The following is an 18,375-nucleotide window of genomic DNA, read 5'->3' on the forward strand; positions in this document are numbered from 1 at the left end:
TTCTGTCCCTAGAATCTAAAATTATTTTAAAATCTAAGTTCTTTGCAGAGCTAACTAAGATAGCAAAGTGTTTCCTTTCCTTGTAGGTTGCCCTCCAAGCTGGAGGCAGGGGGCTTGATTTATTTTTCACAGTGAACTTTGAGAGGGAGAATGGCTGGCAGAGAAGGCATAGTCCTAAGTACCAGCTGTAAGTGGTCCAAACAACTTTACCGAGCATTTGTTTGTATTTTGTTTGACTTCCATACAATCCTGTTTCATAAGCTTGTTATTAGTCAATACATTGTGTAGTGTTTGTGGTTCTTTATTCTCTGTTTTGAGGAAGAAGTTTAGGCAGAAAAATTAACGTGATATTCATGATCAGTCATCCTCTGTAAAATATGCATAGTTGAAATTAATAGTGGGCAGTCAATTCGTGCTCTGAAAGTTGATTTTGTTTAAATGCTCATTAAATTCTTTCATATGCTACATCCTGTTGTGGCAGCAGGAAATCTGGGTTCAATTCAGTCTGTTTGAGACTTTCTATGTGAGTTTGAGTGAATTATTTAATGTATATGGGCTGAGATATCTTTGTGCGTGTTACCTCGGTCTAAGTTGGGAATTGGCTTGGTGATAAAAGGACAGAGACATGGATGAAGGAATGTGGAATGTGGAAAAGGGACTTGTGTGTGGAAAACTTTACTTAGATTCGAACTGACCCCCCCCCCCATCAGAATTAGAACAATGGAAGAAAATCCATTAAGAACTGTTAAATAGGAAGACACTGTCACTGGCTGAGGACTCTGAACCACTAACAGCTGTTACAACATGCCTCCTCTGTGCTCAGATTCTTCCCTACGCAGTCATTGGAAACAGGAGTACCACGTCTTTGCTCTGACCTGATTTGACTGTTCCCGTATTACATTACATACGGGACAGCTGCTCACCAACAATAGCAGGCTTTGGGAAGGAATTTTCCTGTAAAAGCCTGTCACCAAGGCCATATAAAATTTTCTACCTTATTCACAGCATAAGTGAAAGGGAAGTTCTGCTAAGGCTAAGTTATTACAAGTCAGTAGAGGGGCTAACACAAATCTGAGTGAGGTCCAGTGCAGTGGGACTGCTAAAGACCTGCTCTCAGAGGTAACGAAAACAGCAAATGGTTGGTGAACACTGAACCATAGCAAGTAGGGGATAGTGGACTGACCCATCTTCACTTTTTGAAAATGGGAAAGACCTTGAGACCCAGCACATGGGGGTTCTTCTTGCCTTCGCCTCAGTGACTTAGTTGGACCAACGGGTGTGGGGACTGCAGCATTGTGAGTGTTGATGACAGCAGAGGTTGTCGTGCTAACAGGATGGATGCGTCCTGTGTGTTCTAAACAAAGTAGCCCCTTGCTTAGTCTAACACCAGGCATCCATAACTATCCTATCCTTTCAGCCAATACCATTCAGAATGTTTAACCTCACAGTTTTGTTCACGTAGCTGACAACATGCTATTTCACTTAGTTGTGTATCTTCTTCTTTCCCCTCAGAATTATGGTTTGGAGACTGAAAACCTGCGAACTCTGTCTCACAAGCTGAATGCCTCAGCCAAAAATCTTCAGAACTTTATAACGGGTAGAAGGAGGAGTGGCCATTATGATGGCAGGGCCTCCAGACGACTGCCAAATGATTTTCTTACCTCTGTAGTTGACCTGATTGGTGCTGCCAAGAACTTACTAGCCTGGCTGGACAGGTAATTTACTATTCCTTGATCCTTTATGCATGAGAAACATCCTTTGGGTTTTTTTGTATTTGTTCTTTCTTGTACTCTTTTATTCTAATATTAAAATGGCAGTTCTGGAATCCTAGCTCTAAATTTTGTTTTGCAAATTTCTCAAATATTGCAGGCAAAATGTAGTACCCTTTTCTGTCAGGAGGGTGTTAAAGTTTTCTCTAGTTACTTTTTCAGATTCTTTTCAGTCTGATAGCATTTTGTGCAAAATGAATACTTTTGTGCTATTCCAAGTTGACATCTCGCTGCCACAAGTCATGGGTATTTTCAGAAGGAAGGGTAAGGAAGTAAAGATTGTGGAGTTTGAACTGTCCTCCACCCATCAAAAAGACACAAAAAAAGCTGGCGTTAAGGAAATCAATTAAGAATGTTCAAAATAAATTATAGTACTTGCTTGGTCTGAAAATTAAATTTTCTTATTAGACTTTTTATCAAGAGTAGGATTGATGTATTAAGTACAGTTGTGGTGTCAGTTAATGATCAACAATCAACCACTGGGTTGTTTTTTTTTTTCGTTTATGAACTGAGAATTTGATTAAAAGTATCTCTCTGAATAAATGTAGTTAAAATTTTGCCTGTGGAAAGACAGAAACCAAAACATAAAATAGCATCAGAGCAGTTAGGTTTCGTTTCTCTTTCTTTGGAGTTACAGCAACGGATAGCTTTATCTTGAATCTGAATGCTCTTGAATGTATAAATGGCATCTTAGAAATCACAGTGAGAGTGAATCACCCTCCTTTACAGGATTTGTATAATCCCGGTGACATCTTCCTAACCTAATGCCAGCAGTCATATTCTCTCGGGCTATGACCTTGTCAGTTCTTATAAATTCAAATGGGGTCAGATTCAGCTAGAATTTGGAAAGCCTGAAGAAAATCCAAGTGTGCAGGAAGCTGTTAGTGACTAAGTAAGCTTTGCTTTGCTCTCTGAATTAAGGTGCTAACTGCTGCTGAAGAGTGATGTCATACTAGAAATGCTGTCTTTTTAATGAGCCGTACAAAGGAAATCTGGACTACTTAGAATTATTTGGAAGCTCCTATTTCCACTTCCCACAAGAACGATAACTTCTGATGTTCTGGCCAAAATCCAGTTTACATCCTTTCTGCCGGCATTGTTTCTTGTTTCAAAGGCATGTTTTACAGAAGTTGTGTAACTTGCTGCTAGGGCTTGTCGTGATTAGGTGTTTCACATTTCTGTGGTGTAGAACTGATCTCTGTATTACATACATCTGCTTATACTGTAAACAGGAGTTATAATCCTGAATGCTGTATAAAGCTATCCTTCCTTTGTCACAGGTCTCCATTTGTCAGTGTGACAGAATACTCACTGCTGAAAAACAACATTGTTCAACTGTGCCTGGAACTAACAACCATTGTGCAACAGGTAGGAGTGGCTATCTTCCGCTCTGAGTCCTCTTCATACTGTTGCTTAAAAATTGCAGTAGTAAAAACATTGCTAAGCTTTTAGTTCACCAGAAAAACTGTTTTAGCATTACCTCTCTGTTCTTTGCATATTCTCTTTCTCTAGGAGTGATGGGAAGTTGATTTGGACTTTGGTTATCCTCATATGCCTGGATAGATTGAAGGACAGTGTGAAGTTAAAAATAATCCACTTTGGTTTTGAGTAGACAATTTCACGTCAGGTTATCTACCACCATGCAAGTGTTAGACAAAAGAACAAAGCCACAGTGGGAAACAGCTTAACTACTGCTAACCGTTTATTACAGATTAAAATATGAATGATCAAAAATCTTTCAGGGACAGGTTCTTACAATACATACAAATCTATCCAGAACCTGCACTGTGGCTTCTTCACTTAAAGGAGAGCCAGTTACATGAAAGTTGTTTAGTGATTAACATGAAATGTTCATAACATTAAACAAACCAAATATGGAACAAATAAGGGTAGTAGTAGTATCATCACTGACATTCATGAATTAATTGTAATATGGTACAGTCCACAGGTACATAAAATTAATTTCTCTGGTCTGTAGTGCTACATAATATACAAATAATAATAGACTCTGACAGTGTCTGCCCCTGAAATAAGACGAGGTGACACACAGGTACAGAAAGACTGAATGGAAATTAGTTTTAGAAATATTTACAGTGAGCTGCTCCTCTTGTGAGTGGATAAAAATATTGATGAGACAAAATAGTGTTATTGGAATATGTGGAGAAGCTAGAGAACAGGCAGGGCTGTCTTGGAATGAAGCAAGAGAGAAAGATGAAAGTACCGTAGGAGGGAAAGCAAGAAGAAAGCTTAGCTAAAGCTGTAGTTTTGTAAGCACCTTAAGCTTGCCCTGCCTCCAATATACAGGGCTCCATTGCCTGCCTCTGCCCTATGCTGGCATAGTTTTCCATGTAACCTCACAGTAGAACAATCATAGAACTCATTTAATTTAAAAGGCTTCCTGGAGTAGAAGCATTCTGCAAACTCTTTAATTTTTTTTTCCCCTCTTCAATTTCATTTTAGTTCTTGGAAAAAAAGAACTAAGGCTGATAAATACCAGTCTTTGCATTTTACACTATTATCCTTAATTTATAATATTCAGCTTTATTCCTTTTAGAAATTTTGTCTTTTATGCATTTTTGCAGTGCAAAACAAAGATCCTTTTTCTCTTTTCTTGGTTTAAAAACTCCTATGTAGGCATTTAATTATTTATGTATCTTTATTAAGCTTTCTCTTACAAGGTGTTTATAGCACTAGGCTATTTTTGATTTACAGACTAAGCAAAATGAACTTCTCTACAGTATAAAAAGTTCGGATTCTGATTCCGCCCTTCAGCTGATATTGCACTCTGTTTGTGTGAGTTTGATTTTTCCCTGTGGTCTAGGTGAAAATAGTATAATTTTGAATTGCTGTCTCCATTTCTGTCATTCATTTCATTGCTTCTGTTGTTCATTTCACAGAACTGAAATTCGGTTCTCCTCTGCCAGCAATAGTTTGGTTCTTTTTTTCAATTCTTCAACTCCACTCCCAAAGCTGACCTCCTTTTGACAACTTAAAAACAATCTATCTTTTAGCATAAACTCCAAGACATTCCAAGATGAAAAATGTTTAGTTAGTTCTTCATGTCAGTTACAAATCAAGTTTTGTCTTTTCCTTATCTTATTGTCAGATCTGGGTTGTTTGATAGTCATCTATTCAGATCTTTTTACAATATATTAAACTTAGCACTAGAAAGAGTAGATAAAACAGAATAATTCATAGGGAGACAGTTTTGCTGTTACTAAATCTGAGGAAAATTGATCTTAATGTGTGAAAGCAGAAATGTCTCACCTAAACCGGGATTGCAGTCTTAACTGTAGGCTAAAATATGAATTGAAAGGCATAACTAATAGAAACCTAGATCTCAGATCCTTTCAGATACTCCTTGTTTTATGAATGATATACATTTTAGATATCTAATTTAGTCAGCGTGAAAGTAGCAGTCAGGGCTATGCATTTGGAACGTTAAGTGAGGAATGTCTTCAACCTGAAGATTTCTTTTGTGCAAAATTAACATGCTTTGTGTGCACGGCTTACAGCTGCTACTCAAGGTGAACTTCCTTCTAAATAGGGGGCATTACTATGTAACCTTAGTTTAATATAGGCGCTGCTTATGAATCTTCTTGCTCGGATGTACTGTACGTATCTGAGTGACATACTCTTAGATCTAGAAGTAGCTGTTCTAGCTGTTAGGTCATATTCTTTCTCTGTGTGAGTGTGAAGGTGAGATCTTAATTCGAAATTTAAACCAAACAGATGAAATGCAATGTTGGGTATTATTATTTACATACCATGTAAATGTAACAATGAATAAGTAGTCACTTGTTTATCTGTAAACAGTATCTTTTCATACTGGGTATAAGAACATTGATCTTTATTCTCTAGTTTTAAAGGAGTTTTATACCTGTCCATTTATGCTTGGGAATGTACTTTATTCTGCTCAGTTTTCTTATCCCTCACGATCTCACCTTCACTAAAACAAGCAGGGAAACTATAAAAGAATAGCATTATGCAGAAAGCTGCAGAAATATCCTGATTTTGAGGTGCAATGTCCCATCAAAATGTGTTGATGATAATGTGCAAAAAAAGCATGTCAGAACAGAGTATTGAAATGTTTGAGCTCTCTGACTTCATTTTGAAGTACAGCTCTGTCTTCAAGGTAGACTAGCTGTCCTTTCTGCTCTGAAAATGAATCCAGACTAACTTAACTGAATTTGGATACGGTCATGCTTTAGTGCCAAGGCTACCCTGGGAGAAACTGGAATAACTGAGGAAGAATAGGTTTGGAATTTTGTTCATAAAATGTAGCCATTGGTTAATTTTTCATTGAGTAGAAAGAGTTCACTAGTTCTAGTAGAAGTTGGTTTTCTGATCACTTTTTTCCTGATTATGTCAAAGATGTTTAAACCTGTGCTAGGTGCTTTTGATACCTGCATTAAACTGCGTGAACAAACATTCTCTAAACAAAAAGTTTGTCTGTGACAAATGACAAACCAAAGAATGTCAGCACAACTCAGGCTAATTTTTTTCCAATAAAAGCCAAACAAATGTTGCTTGTTCTCCCCTTTATTAATGTTAATTAACCTCACTGAAATAAATTCAGAGACCATATCACAGATTTTTACCCTGGTTTTAGTCAAATACTTTGTGTTCCGCATGAAGCATAGGTTTTTTAAAGCTATCTAGTTCATACTGCAATTGATAGAAATTGTTGATTCTTAGTAGTTGCCTGTACGTAGTCTAACTTTTAAATTAGCCCTCCTCTGAGCAGGTGGTTAGACTAGATAACCTCCAGAGGTCCCTTCCACCTGAATTATTCTGTGATTCATTAAATCACAGCCATTAAAAATGCGGGTGTTATTTTCAGGTTGAACTTTGCAGACTTCAGCTTTCAGCCCCTCAATCTTATTTTGCTTGCATTTTCTAAAGAACATTTTGTTATCAAACATCTGTTCACTGTTTTCTAAATATAGATTATGATCAAGTCTTTACCTTAATTAAACCAAGTAAAATAAGTGTATTTACCAGTGTACATTTGACTAATTTCAGCATAATCTTGTTCTTTTTAATGTATGAATTCCAGAAGAGTGTTTGATTTTATGTATGCAAGCAATATACTTTTAAATATAATTTTGTCATATCCACCTTTCCAAGATCGCAGTAGATCTTTACTGCAGTGTTATATTGGGAAATGGCATTCAACTGGCAAACAACTGGCAACAAGGTTTTAAGTTCTCTTCTGAGCTGCTCCTTTATAGGGTCTCTGTTTCTCTTCAGTAGTTGACTTAACTCATGCTGTTTTATTGTACTAAGTTATTGAACTAAATATTTTACATATATTAGTCTTTTTATGTGTTAGTTAACTGTCCTTTAGACTTGTCATAAAACATTCTTTATGGTATCTGCAAATTTCAGTAGTACTTTCATTTTTTTTCTTTTGGAATTATAAACTAAAATTATGAATATAGTGTGGGTGAGCACAAGTCCTACTGACCTTTTCTCTCTATGAATATTCACAAGAATGCTGTTTTACTTTATCTAGTTATGAAGGTGTACGGTATCTTTGAAAGGTAGGATGTTCTGGGTAGTGCAGAAGCTGGCTTGTATGTAATACTGCTGCTGTGACTATTTTACCATTTTACAGAGGGGATATAAAAAAAATTAGTAGCTGCATTCTAAGAGTTTTTTAAACTCTAAGAAAAAACATTTTTAACATATCATCTTGCTTATGGATGATATAGAAAGAATATCACTATAACTATTATTTATTTTCTAAGAAAAATAGATCAAAATTCTATAAATGTTAGTCCTGGAAGATTTTTTTTTTTTTTAATGAGATCCCTAGTGCATTGCTATGTATCAGAGAAAAATAAATCAGAATAATATTGTGACCTACATATCTTCATATTTTAGTATCATATTGCAAGTGCTTTTAACCTCTCAGTTAAACTACTCTGATGTATTAAAAAAAAAAAAGTCAATATGCATCTATTTTGGAAGGAATCCCAAAGCCATTAACATTTTTAATGCTAATGTAATCTTGAATGTGCAACATAAGTGTAGCTAACATTAATTCTGCTCTACAAAGCAGTAAAATTTCAGTTTTACTATACATAAGTCCTCTATTTTTGACCTGAAGTAATTAAGTTTGTTCAGAATGAAGCTCATATTGTATTTCTAGCACAGAAATTAAAGGAATAATTTAAAAAGGAGCATTAGCTCTGAAGTCAAGCTGCAAGCCCTGCTGTGATCATTTTGTTCTCTTGGTTCTTGGAGGGTTAAAAGGAGATGGTGGATGTGCTGTTTGAAGTGTGTAAAACCTGTAGGAAAAACTGCCTTGGGCATTGCCAACCAAACTGGCTAACTGAATTCTTTTTTTGTGCTGTAGAAAATAACAGTATGAATACAGAAGAAACATCAAAGGGATACTTGACCATGAAATGCTAATATAAATTCTTCTCTGTGTTCCTTGGCACTCACAATCTTCTGATTTTAACTTTCTTATTCTGTAACAACATTCTTTAAACTGTATTCACTTAGAAATTAATTTCTCTACAAAAATGCCAATCTTCCAAAATAAACGTGACCCTTAGAGTTGAGGGTGTGACAGTTACCTGTTCTCCAGGCCGGTACCCAGGGCTGAGTGGCTCGGACAGGCTAAAGCTGCTCTGCAGCAGCCTCAGGTGGGCTGAGGGACAAGGTCCTCAAAGCAGCACCCAAGGAAGGAGGTTCGAGAGCTGGACATGGCCTCAATGGATGGGACATAGCCGAGGATTCGAGCTGCTGGACAAGAGGAGCGGAGATCTGCCAGTTAGCTGCTATTTCTCTTGCAAAGAGTACCACAGCCTAAGCTGATCATACAGCTAATCTACTTCTAGAGTACATGGAGTGAGGATGTTGGAATTATTTCATGGGGAGTTTAAAGCAATTAACTGTGATTGCCTACGTATTAAGATCCAGGAAAGAGGAAATCTTGAGAACTATAGGGAATCTTAAGTTACTTGAGGGGATCTTTTAGGTATATCAGTAAGTTACATTTTACTTAAAAACTTATTCAAGGAAAAAAGACAAATAAACAAAACAGGTTTTTTACTTGTCATATCCTCATCCTTAAAAATATGTCCTGAAATCCTTATCTTGCTTTGTAGAAAGCTTTTTCCAATGTGACATAGCATTTGGAGAAGTATTTAGCAATTTCACAACATAATTTTTTCTGTTATTAACCATTAATTCACTTAGATGTAAATAGTTAGTGCCAACATAGCATTATAAATAAGATTCCTGTGACAAACGAGGCCCCTGGTGAGGCGAGGATCCCACCCTGCCTGCTCCTCAGCATCTCTTGTGGCGGCCTCTTCACGCCCTCCCTCACAGGGCTCAGGGACTCCCGCCAGCCAGGGTGGGGGTCTCAGTCTCCCTGGGCACAGGGAGGTGCTGGGATACATCAGAAATATTTTCTCCTCAGATTTTGTTACAGAAAAGCACCCCTTTGATGACAGGTAGGTGTTGCAGGCCGGTGCTCACCGTGCAGGCATGTGGAGGGCTGCCTGCCTTGGGCGAGCGGCGGAAGGCTCTGGAGCTCTGGGGCTGGGGGGAGAGGGAGCCTGGCCATGGGGGCTGCGGCCCTGGCTGCGGCTGCCCTCAGAGGGGACCGAGTTTTTTAGGGAGTCTATTCTAATCTCACTCTGTCTGGCAAACTTGAGTTTTCTGTATTTTCCTTTTAATTTTATGTTTTAGTAAAATATAGCTTGAGAGCCTGTGTGGTGATTTGGAGTGCTGACTGGCAGGAGCAGGGTGGGGTAGAGCTGCCTCAGTGCACTTGGGCCCTCTCCTGTAGGAAAGGGTTAAATACTGTCTTGCCATGACTGTGTCTTGCTTTATAGAGGATTGCACTGAGGAAATCTTCAAAACATTAAAAAGCAGTAGCGGCAGTCTTTTAGGAATTTGTATGCTTTGTTTCATGAAGGAAAAGTAATATTTTAGCCACTGTAATATCACTAAATCAAAATGCAAGTTAAGGCAGTAATCACTCTTAAGTTATGTAGTGATAAGATTTATTATTCTTAAAATGATAACTAAAATAGGAAAAAGACTGCTCTAGAAGTTACAAGTCGTAAGCAAATAAAGAGGTCGATCAGGAATATTGTTTTTCAGGCCTACTTTAAATTGGTTAATAGCAATGTTGTGTAATGGAGAGCTGGGATGGAGTTGTTCCTTGTGAGGCTTTAAGGCAGTGAAACCCTCTGGATATCCCTGGACCAGTGCTCAACATGAGCAAGCCCGTGTACTTTCTCATCCCTTTTTGGTGGGAATTGTGCCTTCCAAAGTCCAAAGCTAGAGCAGTTACATGACTTCTCTCAGGAGATGGGACTGCTGCTGTTTCTTGTCCCTTGTGGATGGTGTAGACAATCAGGGCCTTGAAGCAAAAGATGGAGTGAAGCAAACTGACAGTGTGGACACACTACATTTAACATCTTTAGCATTGTACTTGTCAAAATATTCTCTGTTTTACTCTTCCTTCCCATGCTTTATAGTAACACAATCTACCTAGTGGTAGGTCTGACACGACTGGCTGCACCCCACACAACTGGTAGAACAGCAGACATTCTGCCTGATTTAAGGCTAGGCAATGTATCTCTCGCTCTGCGCATCATTGAATTTCTGACATGCCAGATTAATTATATTCAATTACTTTTTTTCTCACTACCATGAATCTGTCCCCTTTGCCTTACATTTATATTATTGCTAGTATTGAGCACAAGAGTTTCATGACTGTAAAGGGAAGAATAGATCCCTGAGGTTAACCAGCCACAAGAGAAGTCAAGTTTCCTAAGATTGTAAAGTAACATTTTGGACATGACAAACTCAAGAGATCATTCGTCTTTACAGGTACATCTGTAAGAGACAGTTATCAGCCTAAAGCATTCTTTTCTTTCTTAATAGGAAATTTAAAATAATGTGCATTAATTGTTTTTGTTTTACTTTACCACAGGATTGTACAGTGTACGAAACAGAAAATAAAATTCTTCATGTGGTAAGTAATCTAAGTATTCTGCTTTGGTATTCTCTAATCCTACCCCATCCACTTAAATGATTAAAAGAAAAATTAAAGCTATCATAGGAAAATAAAGTTCCTTACTATTTGACACAACTTCTGATGAATTATATCAGTTGCTAAAAGTTAAAGTTTTCATAAATAAGATCAAATAGTTAAAAAGTTAAATTTATCTTCAAGATCAGCTAGAGATATCAGCTTACATGTTTTGTGACCCCCTGAAACCAACTTTGTGCAAGTTAGTTGTGCCTCCTACCAGCCAGTTTAATGACTGCCCCAGTAGTCTAGATTTAACAGTCCAAAATGCCTTTTTGTGCATCGATGTAAAGAAATAGAGACTCTACCCAAACAATATTAATAAGATATTTTTTCACCTAAGATATTATTTCCAGTTTCTCTGAAGATTGGAGGCTTACGGAAGATGGTGTCATTCACTTAAGAACTGTTCCTACCAAACCTTTTTTTGCTTTCCTAAATTGGAAGTCTTTCAAGTTTAAGGCTTAAGAATCAGCTTTCTTCTGCTATTCCCTAACTTATGCCTGTTTATTTTAGCAGGCAAGGTCAGATACTCCCTCTCACTCTCCCCTTTCATACCGTTCCCTGGAGTAATGCTCTCTGTTATACCTACAGTTAATTACAAATACATAATTAATGTTCTTAGATTGCTTTAGAAGCTTCACAGTACTCTTACGAGTGTAATACTCTTGCTAGGATTGCTGGCGTGGAATTCCAGCAATGGATCCATCAGACCTGGTGCATTACTAGCTTCACTGGTTGTCAGACTGAGCACTTTGTGCCTTCAGCACTCAAAAAATCTAATGACAAAGGGGAATGGAAGAATCTTATACAAAGTTATTAATTAGGCATTGGCCTTTAAGTTCAAATACTTTCTGTTTTCCTGGTACTGGCACAGAAAACTTGTACTGACACTGAGATAGAGTTAAAACCTATGGATAAAGGGAAATCTCAAAGGATTTACAAGTTCAGATAAGCTTTTGACAAGCTCTAACCAAGTGCCTGACTCTTTTTTTCCTTTTTTTTTTTTTTTTAAAAAAAAAGCCTTTTACACATACTCTCCTTCCAGTGGGGATTAAAATTTGTTGTAAAACATTGATGTGCTGTTAAATTCAGAAAGCATGCAGTGACTTTTAGAAAAAAGCTTACTGTTGCAAACCTGATTCTGAAAAGAACTTCTAAAAGCACCTGAAATCTTCTGGGATTTGGAGTGTGTGTACATATATATACACATACATAAACACACATCTTTTAACCCACAATTCTAACTGCATGTGACTTCTAGAAATACATCTTTAGTAGGAATGTTAGTTTTTACTTTTCTACTGGCTTTGGATGCGTGAAAAGGTAGAGGAGAAGACAGAAAAGTTTCAGTTTTTAAGTATTCCATAGGCTTAGCAGTGAAAGTGTGATGAACCTTAAAGAGCCTGCATCCCAAGGCAGTAGAACTCATCTTAGCCTGAGCAAAATCACCTGAAACTACCTGATCCAGAGCATCCAGGCTCTGGGAATTAACCTGTTTATCACTGTAACTCTGGGTGAAGCGAGAAGAATCACCATCTTTCTCACAGCATCTTAAAAAAAAAAAATTAATTACTTCAAGGATACTGAGTTCAAGAATAAGTTTTGTAAATTGTTCATTTCTTTTATGGTCATTTTATTTCTAAAAATAAAAAATAAAATTAAAAAAAGTACTCAAGAAAAATAATTGCGATGCTCTAAAGTAAAATTTTACATTTGTAAGACATAGAATCTATAACTCTTAAACACCACGTGGCGTTTTGTTTTATTTCTGAAAGATATTATGAAAGACATACTTAGAAATAAAGACTGATTTATAAAATGATCCATGGTTGACTTTCTCCATTGGTTACTGGAGAGATTCACTGAGGTATGGATTTGTTTGGAAGAGCTCCACACTAGGGCGGCGTGTGCATAGATGATGTGATTGCAGGTGCATAGTTGCCATTCCCTCACTAGTCATATGGCTAGACTTTGTCTACTCTGCAACTCGGGTGTTACAGGAAAAGATAAATTATGAAGGAGTGATCTTCAGGATCACTTAAACAGCACGTCTGAGCATCAGGTTTCTTTTCGTTTGGATATCTGTTTAGCAAAATGTGGTTATCAGGACTGCATCAGTTCTTTAGACTGATATACTATACTTATGGTAATTAAAAATTACAACCTGCTAGTTGTTCTTTCTCTCGGCAGTAAATACAGATTATTAACTTGTATTCATTGTACAGACCCAGCAATGGCTGCCATACTAAAAATGCTTTTTGTGATGTATAACTGTGTATGACTTGTTCAAGACTTAGTGGTTTCCTAGAGATTCTGTTCTTGTCATGCCCCTTTGAGAGAAATGTAATAAATGGGTTTTGGGTGTTGGATGGCCTGTAGAACTGTATGTAGAGTTCTTCTCTACTGAACTTCTTAAAGAACCCATTTTTGTTTGAGATTTTCTTAAGTGCGGTAGTATTGCGCCACCTGGAGAGTATGCACTTTGCTTCTCTGTGGTTTTGGAACTAGTACACAAGACTTTGGTCCTTTCAATTTTTTTATGCCAAAAATACTTTAGCGTGTGTTGAAGTATCATCTCATGTTGATAGTGCCATGTCAAACATACTTCCTGACCGTGTGCTATTATTAATAAATTCTGCTCAGTTGCTCCCATTTATACTATCTCAGCCTTTGCATTATTTACAACTGGAGTCAGACGTCTCTTGTATTTGCTGAACTACTTTTACAGCAAACTGATACTTTTAATTATTCCGATATAATTTTCTTGAACATTTTCCTGGTGCTAAAATCCTACATAGATTTTAACTCACTTTCCGAATCATGGTGAGATCTTAAAGATTCACAAAAGTAAATTTGATTGAAAACTTCTTTGCTGTTTATTTCATTCCAGAGTTTATTTACTGAAAAAGTATTTGCATGTGACAACTGTAAAGTTAAAACATGACATTCAGAAAGTAGAAAGTGTTGTCTCTGGGATTTAGTCTGCATCTAATCTGTACATATGATCTTAAATGTTAAGGCATAAGAGAGGGCCTCAGTTTGAAATCATAGTAGTATTTTGATATGACAGTAATTCAAAAGCTGGATGAAAGCATGTACTCACAGACAGGGTCAACCATCAGTTCGTATGTGGAATAGCAGTACAATACATTTTTTGAGCAAGCCAGCTTCCATATCTCTGGTGGGAGGAAGACAGGACCTAAAGTTTTGTTTAGGGGTTCCGGCCCAAAGCTGAACCTGCTAGAAATATTTCTGGATTTTGGTGACCTTTAGACGAGTCATGCATATCTGAATGGGATGCTTTGCATCTTTCAGCTGATACAAAATACAAATGCCACATCCAGTACTCCAAAGCTGTGCTTGGATTTCCAGGTGACTAACTATACAGTGAATGGAAGTATAATCTATAAATTCAACCAGTTAATTTATTCAGTGTGACAACTTTATTTAACGTATACACATAGTGTCAAATGACATATTAGAAATCCTCACGCTTTTGCAAATGCCTGAAATAAAACTTCCCTTAAGGGTTTTCACTACCATTTGCTATAATTAGGGAAAATGAGAGTATAGTCCCAAAGAAAAATAGATGCATACAGCACAACTTCGACCAGAAGACCATTCTGAAATTCATCTAAATGAATGCTTTCGGATTAGGTTCAAATATTTTTAGGCATAGTTTTTTGAAGGAATGCTTTAAGCAACACAGACAAACTTGGGAATAAATCTTTACACATGAAGATTCTCTGAGAGTACAGATCAGCTCCTTTCTGATCCATAGACTTACAGTCTGCCTTTGATGGATAGGTTTAATCTGTGCAGTGGGGTTCCTACTTTGAAGGTGTTCATGTGGATTGGTATTAACATTTTGAGATCTTTATCTGGAACGCAGGATAACATAAAATTATTGCATAGTTGTAGTGGTCTAGAATATCAGTTAAAGGATGTGTTCAAAGATGGATAAGAATTTTACTTCAGGAAATGGATAACTAAGGCACTTTTCTGCTAGTGTAATTTTTAACAAAGGAAAAATTTTCGAAGTTGTATAATGCAGAATTCACCTAATTATCACTGTTGGTAGGGTTGCTCTCATTATTTGGTATCCAAAATAGGTTATGAAGTTGGTGTGCAAGGCATTTATTTTTTACGTATTTCACTCGACTTCCATTGTATTTATAATGGTACATTATAACGACAGATAAGATGAAGTCGATCAGGTGTTGGGTTTTTTTTTAAGTGTATATATTTGGAGTGGAGAAGATAGTTTAGACTACAGATGTTCTCAGTGCACAGTAAAATCTTCTGATCAGAAGACCTGTACATTTTCTTGACATTTATGGATATCTTCTGTTCCTTTAACCTCTTGTTCTTGTCTTTCATATACCTGTAGTTTTTACAATGCTAAGAAATAAAATTATCTGTTTATTCTCAGGTAGTTCTCAGAATAAGACCTTCTCTGCTAGTAGTTTCAATTTAATATGAGGAATTATATTGACTTGTTTTTCTTCGTAGTGTAAAACCTTGTCTGGGATTTGTGACCACATCATTTCGCTCTCATCTGATTCTCTGGTGTCACAGTCAGCACACCTTGAGGTAGTTCATCTCACCAGCATTATGCCCAGTGAGGGTTTGGTAAGTAGCAAAGCAGTTCAAACTTTAACTGTTAGAATACAGAATACAAGCCTCAGTTCTTTAAGGCGATTTCTTTTTTTAAGTTGTCAAGAAATCAAAATGTATTTTCATGCAGTGTCCTACTATTTCTTTTTTTGGTAAGCTGAATCAGATTTCTGAAAGTGGTTTAATTAACATTTATATAAATGAAGGGATTGTAATTTTTTAAAAAAATTAAAACCTGTTTTACCTAGGACTTCGTGTGCAACTGGTAACTATATGAGCAGCTAAAGAAAAGTTATAGTCCTTTGATAGCCATATTGCAGTTTTTGGAATGTACCAAAGTAATCCCCAAATACATACATATACAAATAAAATTAACGAAATATCATTAATTAATATGCTTTGAAAATGATTAGTGGAAGGTATGTTTCTTGGGCTTGCATAAAAATGGTTATATGCCTCCCTAACGATTCAGTTCAAATAAAACTTTCAGAAGTATTGTTCCAGAAAGAAAATAAATACCTTCTATTCACAAATTGTTGTTCACTGAGCAGACTAGTGAGGTGTCTTCTGAACATCCCAGCTGCATAGTAATGGGTCACACTATTAGAATTTTCCACAGAGATGTTAGTTTAATAATTATTTGGCTACCACTTTTAAGTATTAATGTAGTGTTACATTGTTTGGACAAGGGATTTCTGTGAAGTTTTAGGGGTCAGTGGGTAAAGACTTCTGTCTTCCCTCTGTAGTCACCTACTTTACAACCATTGTGGCATTGGTGGGCTATAGGAGGATTGGGCTTGGGAGCCTAAGATCCTAGTAGAAGCTAGAGTGTAAGGTAGCACTGCAGGCACTGGGATGTTCTTGAACATTCTCCTCAAGACACAAGTAACTTTTCCCAGTGTGATCTCTTATACTGTCTTCAGCTGCCTTCTCAGGACTTTTTTTTTTTCCCCCTACAAGAGGAGTAACCCAGGAATGTTGTTCATGGGTTGGAGGAAGCAGTTGGAGGAGGAAAAAACGGGGGAGCGGGTAGAGAAATTGGTAGTCATGAGGCTTATCTGCAGAAAATTCCAGAATTGATGAATTAAAATACATTTGAGTGTCACTATACAAGTTGTGGCATGTTTCTTGCTTTGTAATTCAGCATGATTTACAGATTTATTTTAAATTTCTGTTAGTTGAGATTTCACTATCTTACTCTTTGTTCTGACATTGAATAGCAATGAACGCCATATGCAAATCCTGTCAAGTTACAAGAGCATAATTATTTTGAGGTATGCATATTAATCTGAGAATGATGTATTTTAATAACATGAGGGGGTTTTGTATGACTACATAAGTTTACATTATTCTTAGACTGATTTAGTCAACAAAAAACATTACAACAGCATAAAACACATTTAATTTTAATTCTGTGGCATCATAGATGCTTAGCCCAGTATGTAACCCTGAAGATAGACACAATATGCTTACTGTGCTGCTGCATCCCAGGGGCCAAATGTGTTCCCTTTGTGGCCCACTTTCTGCTCTTGGTCTGATTTCTGAGTTAGTTCAGGGATATCCAGGAAATACCAGGTCAGTGTCATTTACAGCTTGTGTAGTATATATGCTGTAAATCTGTCGGTGCTTTCAACTTGCTTTAAGACTACTACATCCTGCATGCTAGCAGTCTGGATCTCCATATAGGTTTCCTTTCTATCTAGAAATGTAATATACTTCTGCTGGTCTACTTAGAGAAAAGTTCACCATGAGTGCTGAAGAGAACATGAACACAGATAGGATGTATTTTCCTCAGAGATGATGGAGCATACCAAGCAGGGCTTGGCATTGCTAGGGTTTCCCATTCAGTGATAGCTCTAGATCTAGTACAGGGGTGTAGGCTGATGGAGGACAGAAAGAGTGTAGCCTACTTCAAAAATGGCATGTCCTATAGTAAGCTGGAAATTTAACGGTGTGCAATATTAGGCAGATGTCTTTCAGGAGTTCTTGGGTATGAATGGTATACTAAGCAGCTTATCGTAAAGTGTCAAGAGTATGATTTAAACCCTTAAGGCATGAGTGACCAAGATAAGAGTTGTTGGCTGTATTGTTGTGGCCTGTCATGTGGTCCACACTTTCCTCTGGACCGCCCTCTTTTCTAATAGCACATCAAGCAGACAGGACCTGTGCTGTAATAATGCTGTAGACTGGACTCTATCACTGGGTGGAAGAACCATGGTGTAGTTCTCCATCCGCAGTGTACCCATAAGTTTATAGCCAACAAAACTCCAGTAAGCGGGCACTGCTGACAGAGGACATGAGACAAATACTGCAATCAAAGTTGCCCATCAATTTTTTCTTTTTTTTTTTTTTAGATGAAGTGAAATCAGTGAATGACTGAGTTTTTTGTGCCTAATTGTGAAGGCGCTATAACATGTTAGGTTGGAAAGTTCCTTATAATCAATTTTGCTGACACTGTGTTCTGTTTAGAAAAAAATATGAAAAAGGACTATAAATGGGAATAAAAGAAAAATCATGTGAAAAGGAAAAGAAAACATTAATCAGAATCAAATATAGAACAGAGTAATGAATTACAAATGGCTTTCTCATGATTGTATAGCAGTTTTTTTCCACAGGATCTCTGCTCCATTCAAGAGAAAAATGAGTGCTATTCACTGAATGGAAAGTATTCAGAGTTCCATTTTTATCCTTATCATTCAGTGTAGGGGTTGAGGTCTTATTTACCACACTGCAGCTTAGCTCTGCATTCCCTTGAGTTACTAATTTCATCATGAGATTTTTTTTTTATATGGCCTTACTGAGTGCTTCACAGACGCTAATTAATTCATCCTCACAACACACTTGTGAAAATGACGTTGTAATTTTAGTTTTATAGATAGGAATCTTATGCACAGAGCAATTTGTGTCAAAATCACCAAA

The 18,375-nt window shown here is 37.0% G+C and overlaps 1 protein-coding gene across 1 annotated transcript in view; it reads left to right on the forward strand.

Annotated features, from left to right (window-relative positions):
• The window catches only part of LOC140658467 (connector enhancer of kinase suppressor of ras 2-like), a 215,153-nt gene that overhangs the window by 98,692 nt on the left and 98,086 nt on the right, over nt 1-18,375 (forward strand). Inside the window, exons 4-7 of the mRNA XM_072876931.1 lie at nt 1,513-1,715; nt 3,050-3,137; nt 10,738-10,779; nt 15,352-15,471. Coding sequence (XP_072733032.1) covers nt 1,513-1,715; nt 3,050-3,137; nt 10,738-10,779; nt 15,352-15,471 — 453 coding nt within the window. The remainder of the gene's footprint in view (nt 1-1,512; nt 1,716-3,049; nt 3,138-10,737; nt 10,780-15,351; nt 15,472-18,375) is intronic.

This window comes from Ciconia boyciana, chromosome 12 (genome assembly GCF_034638445.1).
Source record: "Ciconia boyciana chromosome 12, ASM3463844v1, whole genome shotgun sequence".
NCBI classification, from domain to species: domain Eukaryota; kingdom Metazoa; phylum Chordata; class Aves; order Ciconiiformes; family Ciconiidae; genus Ciconia; species Ciconia boyciana.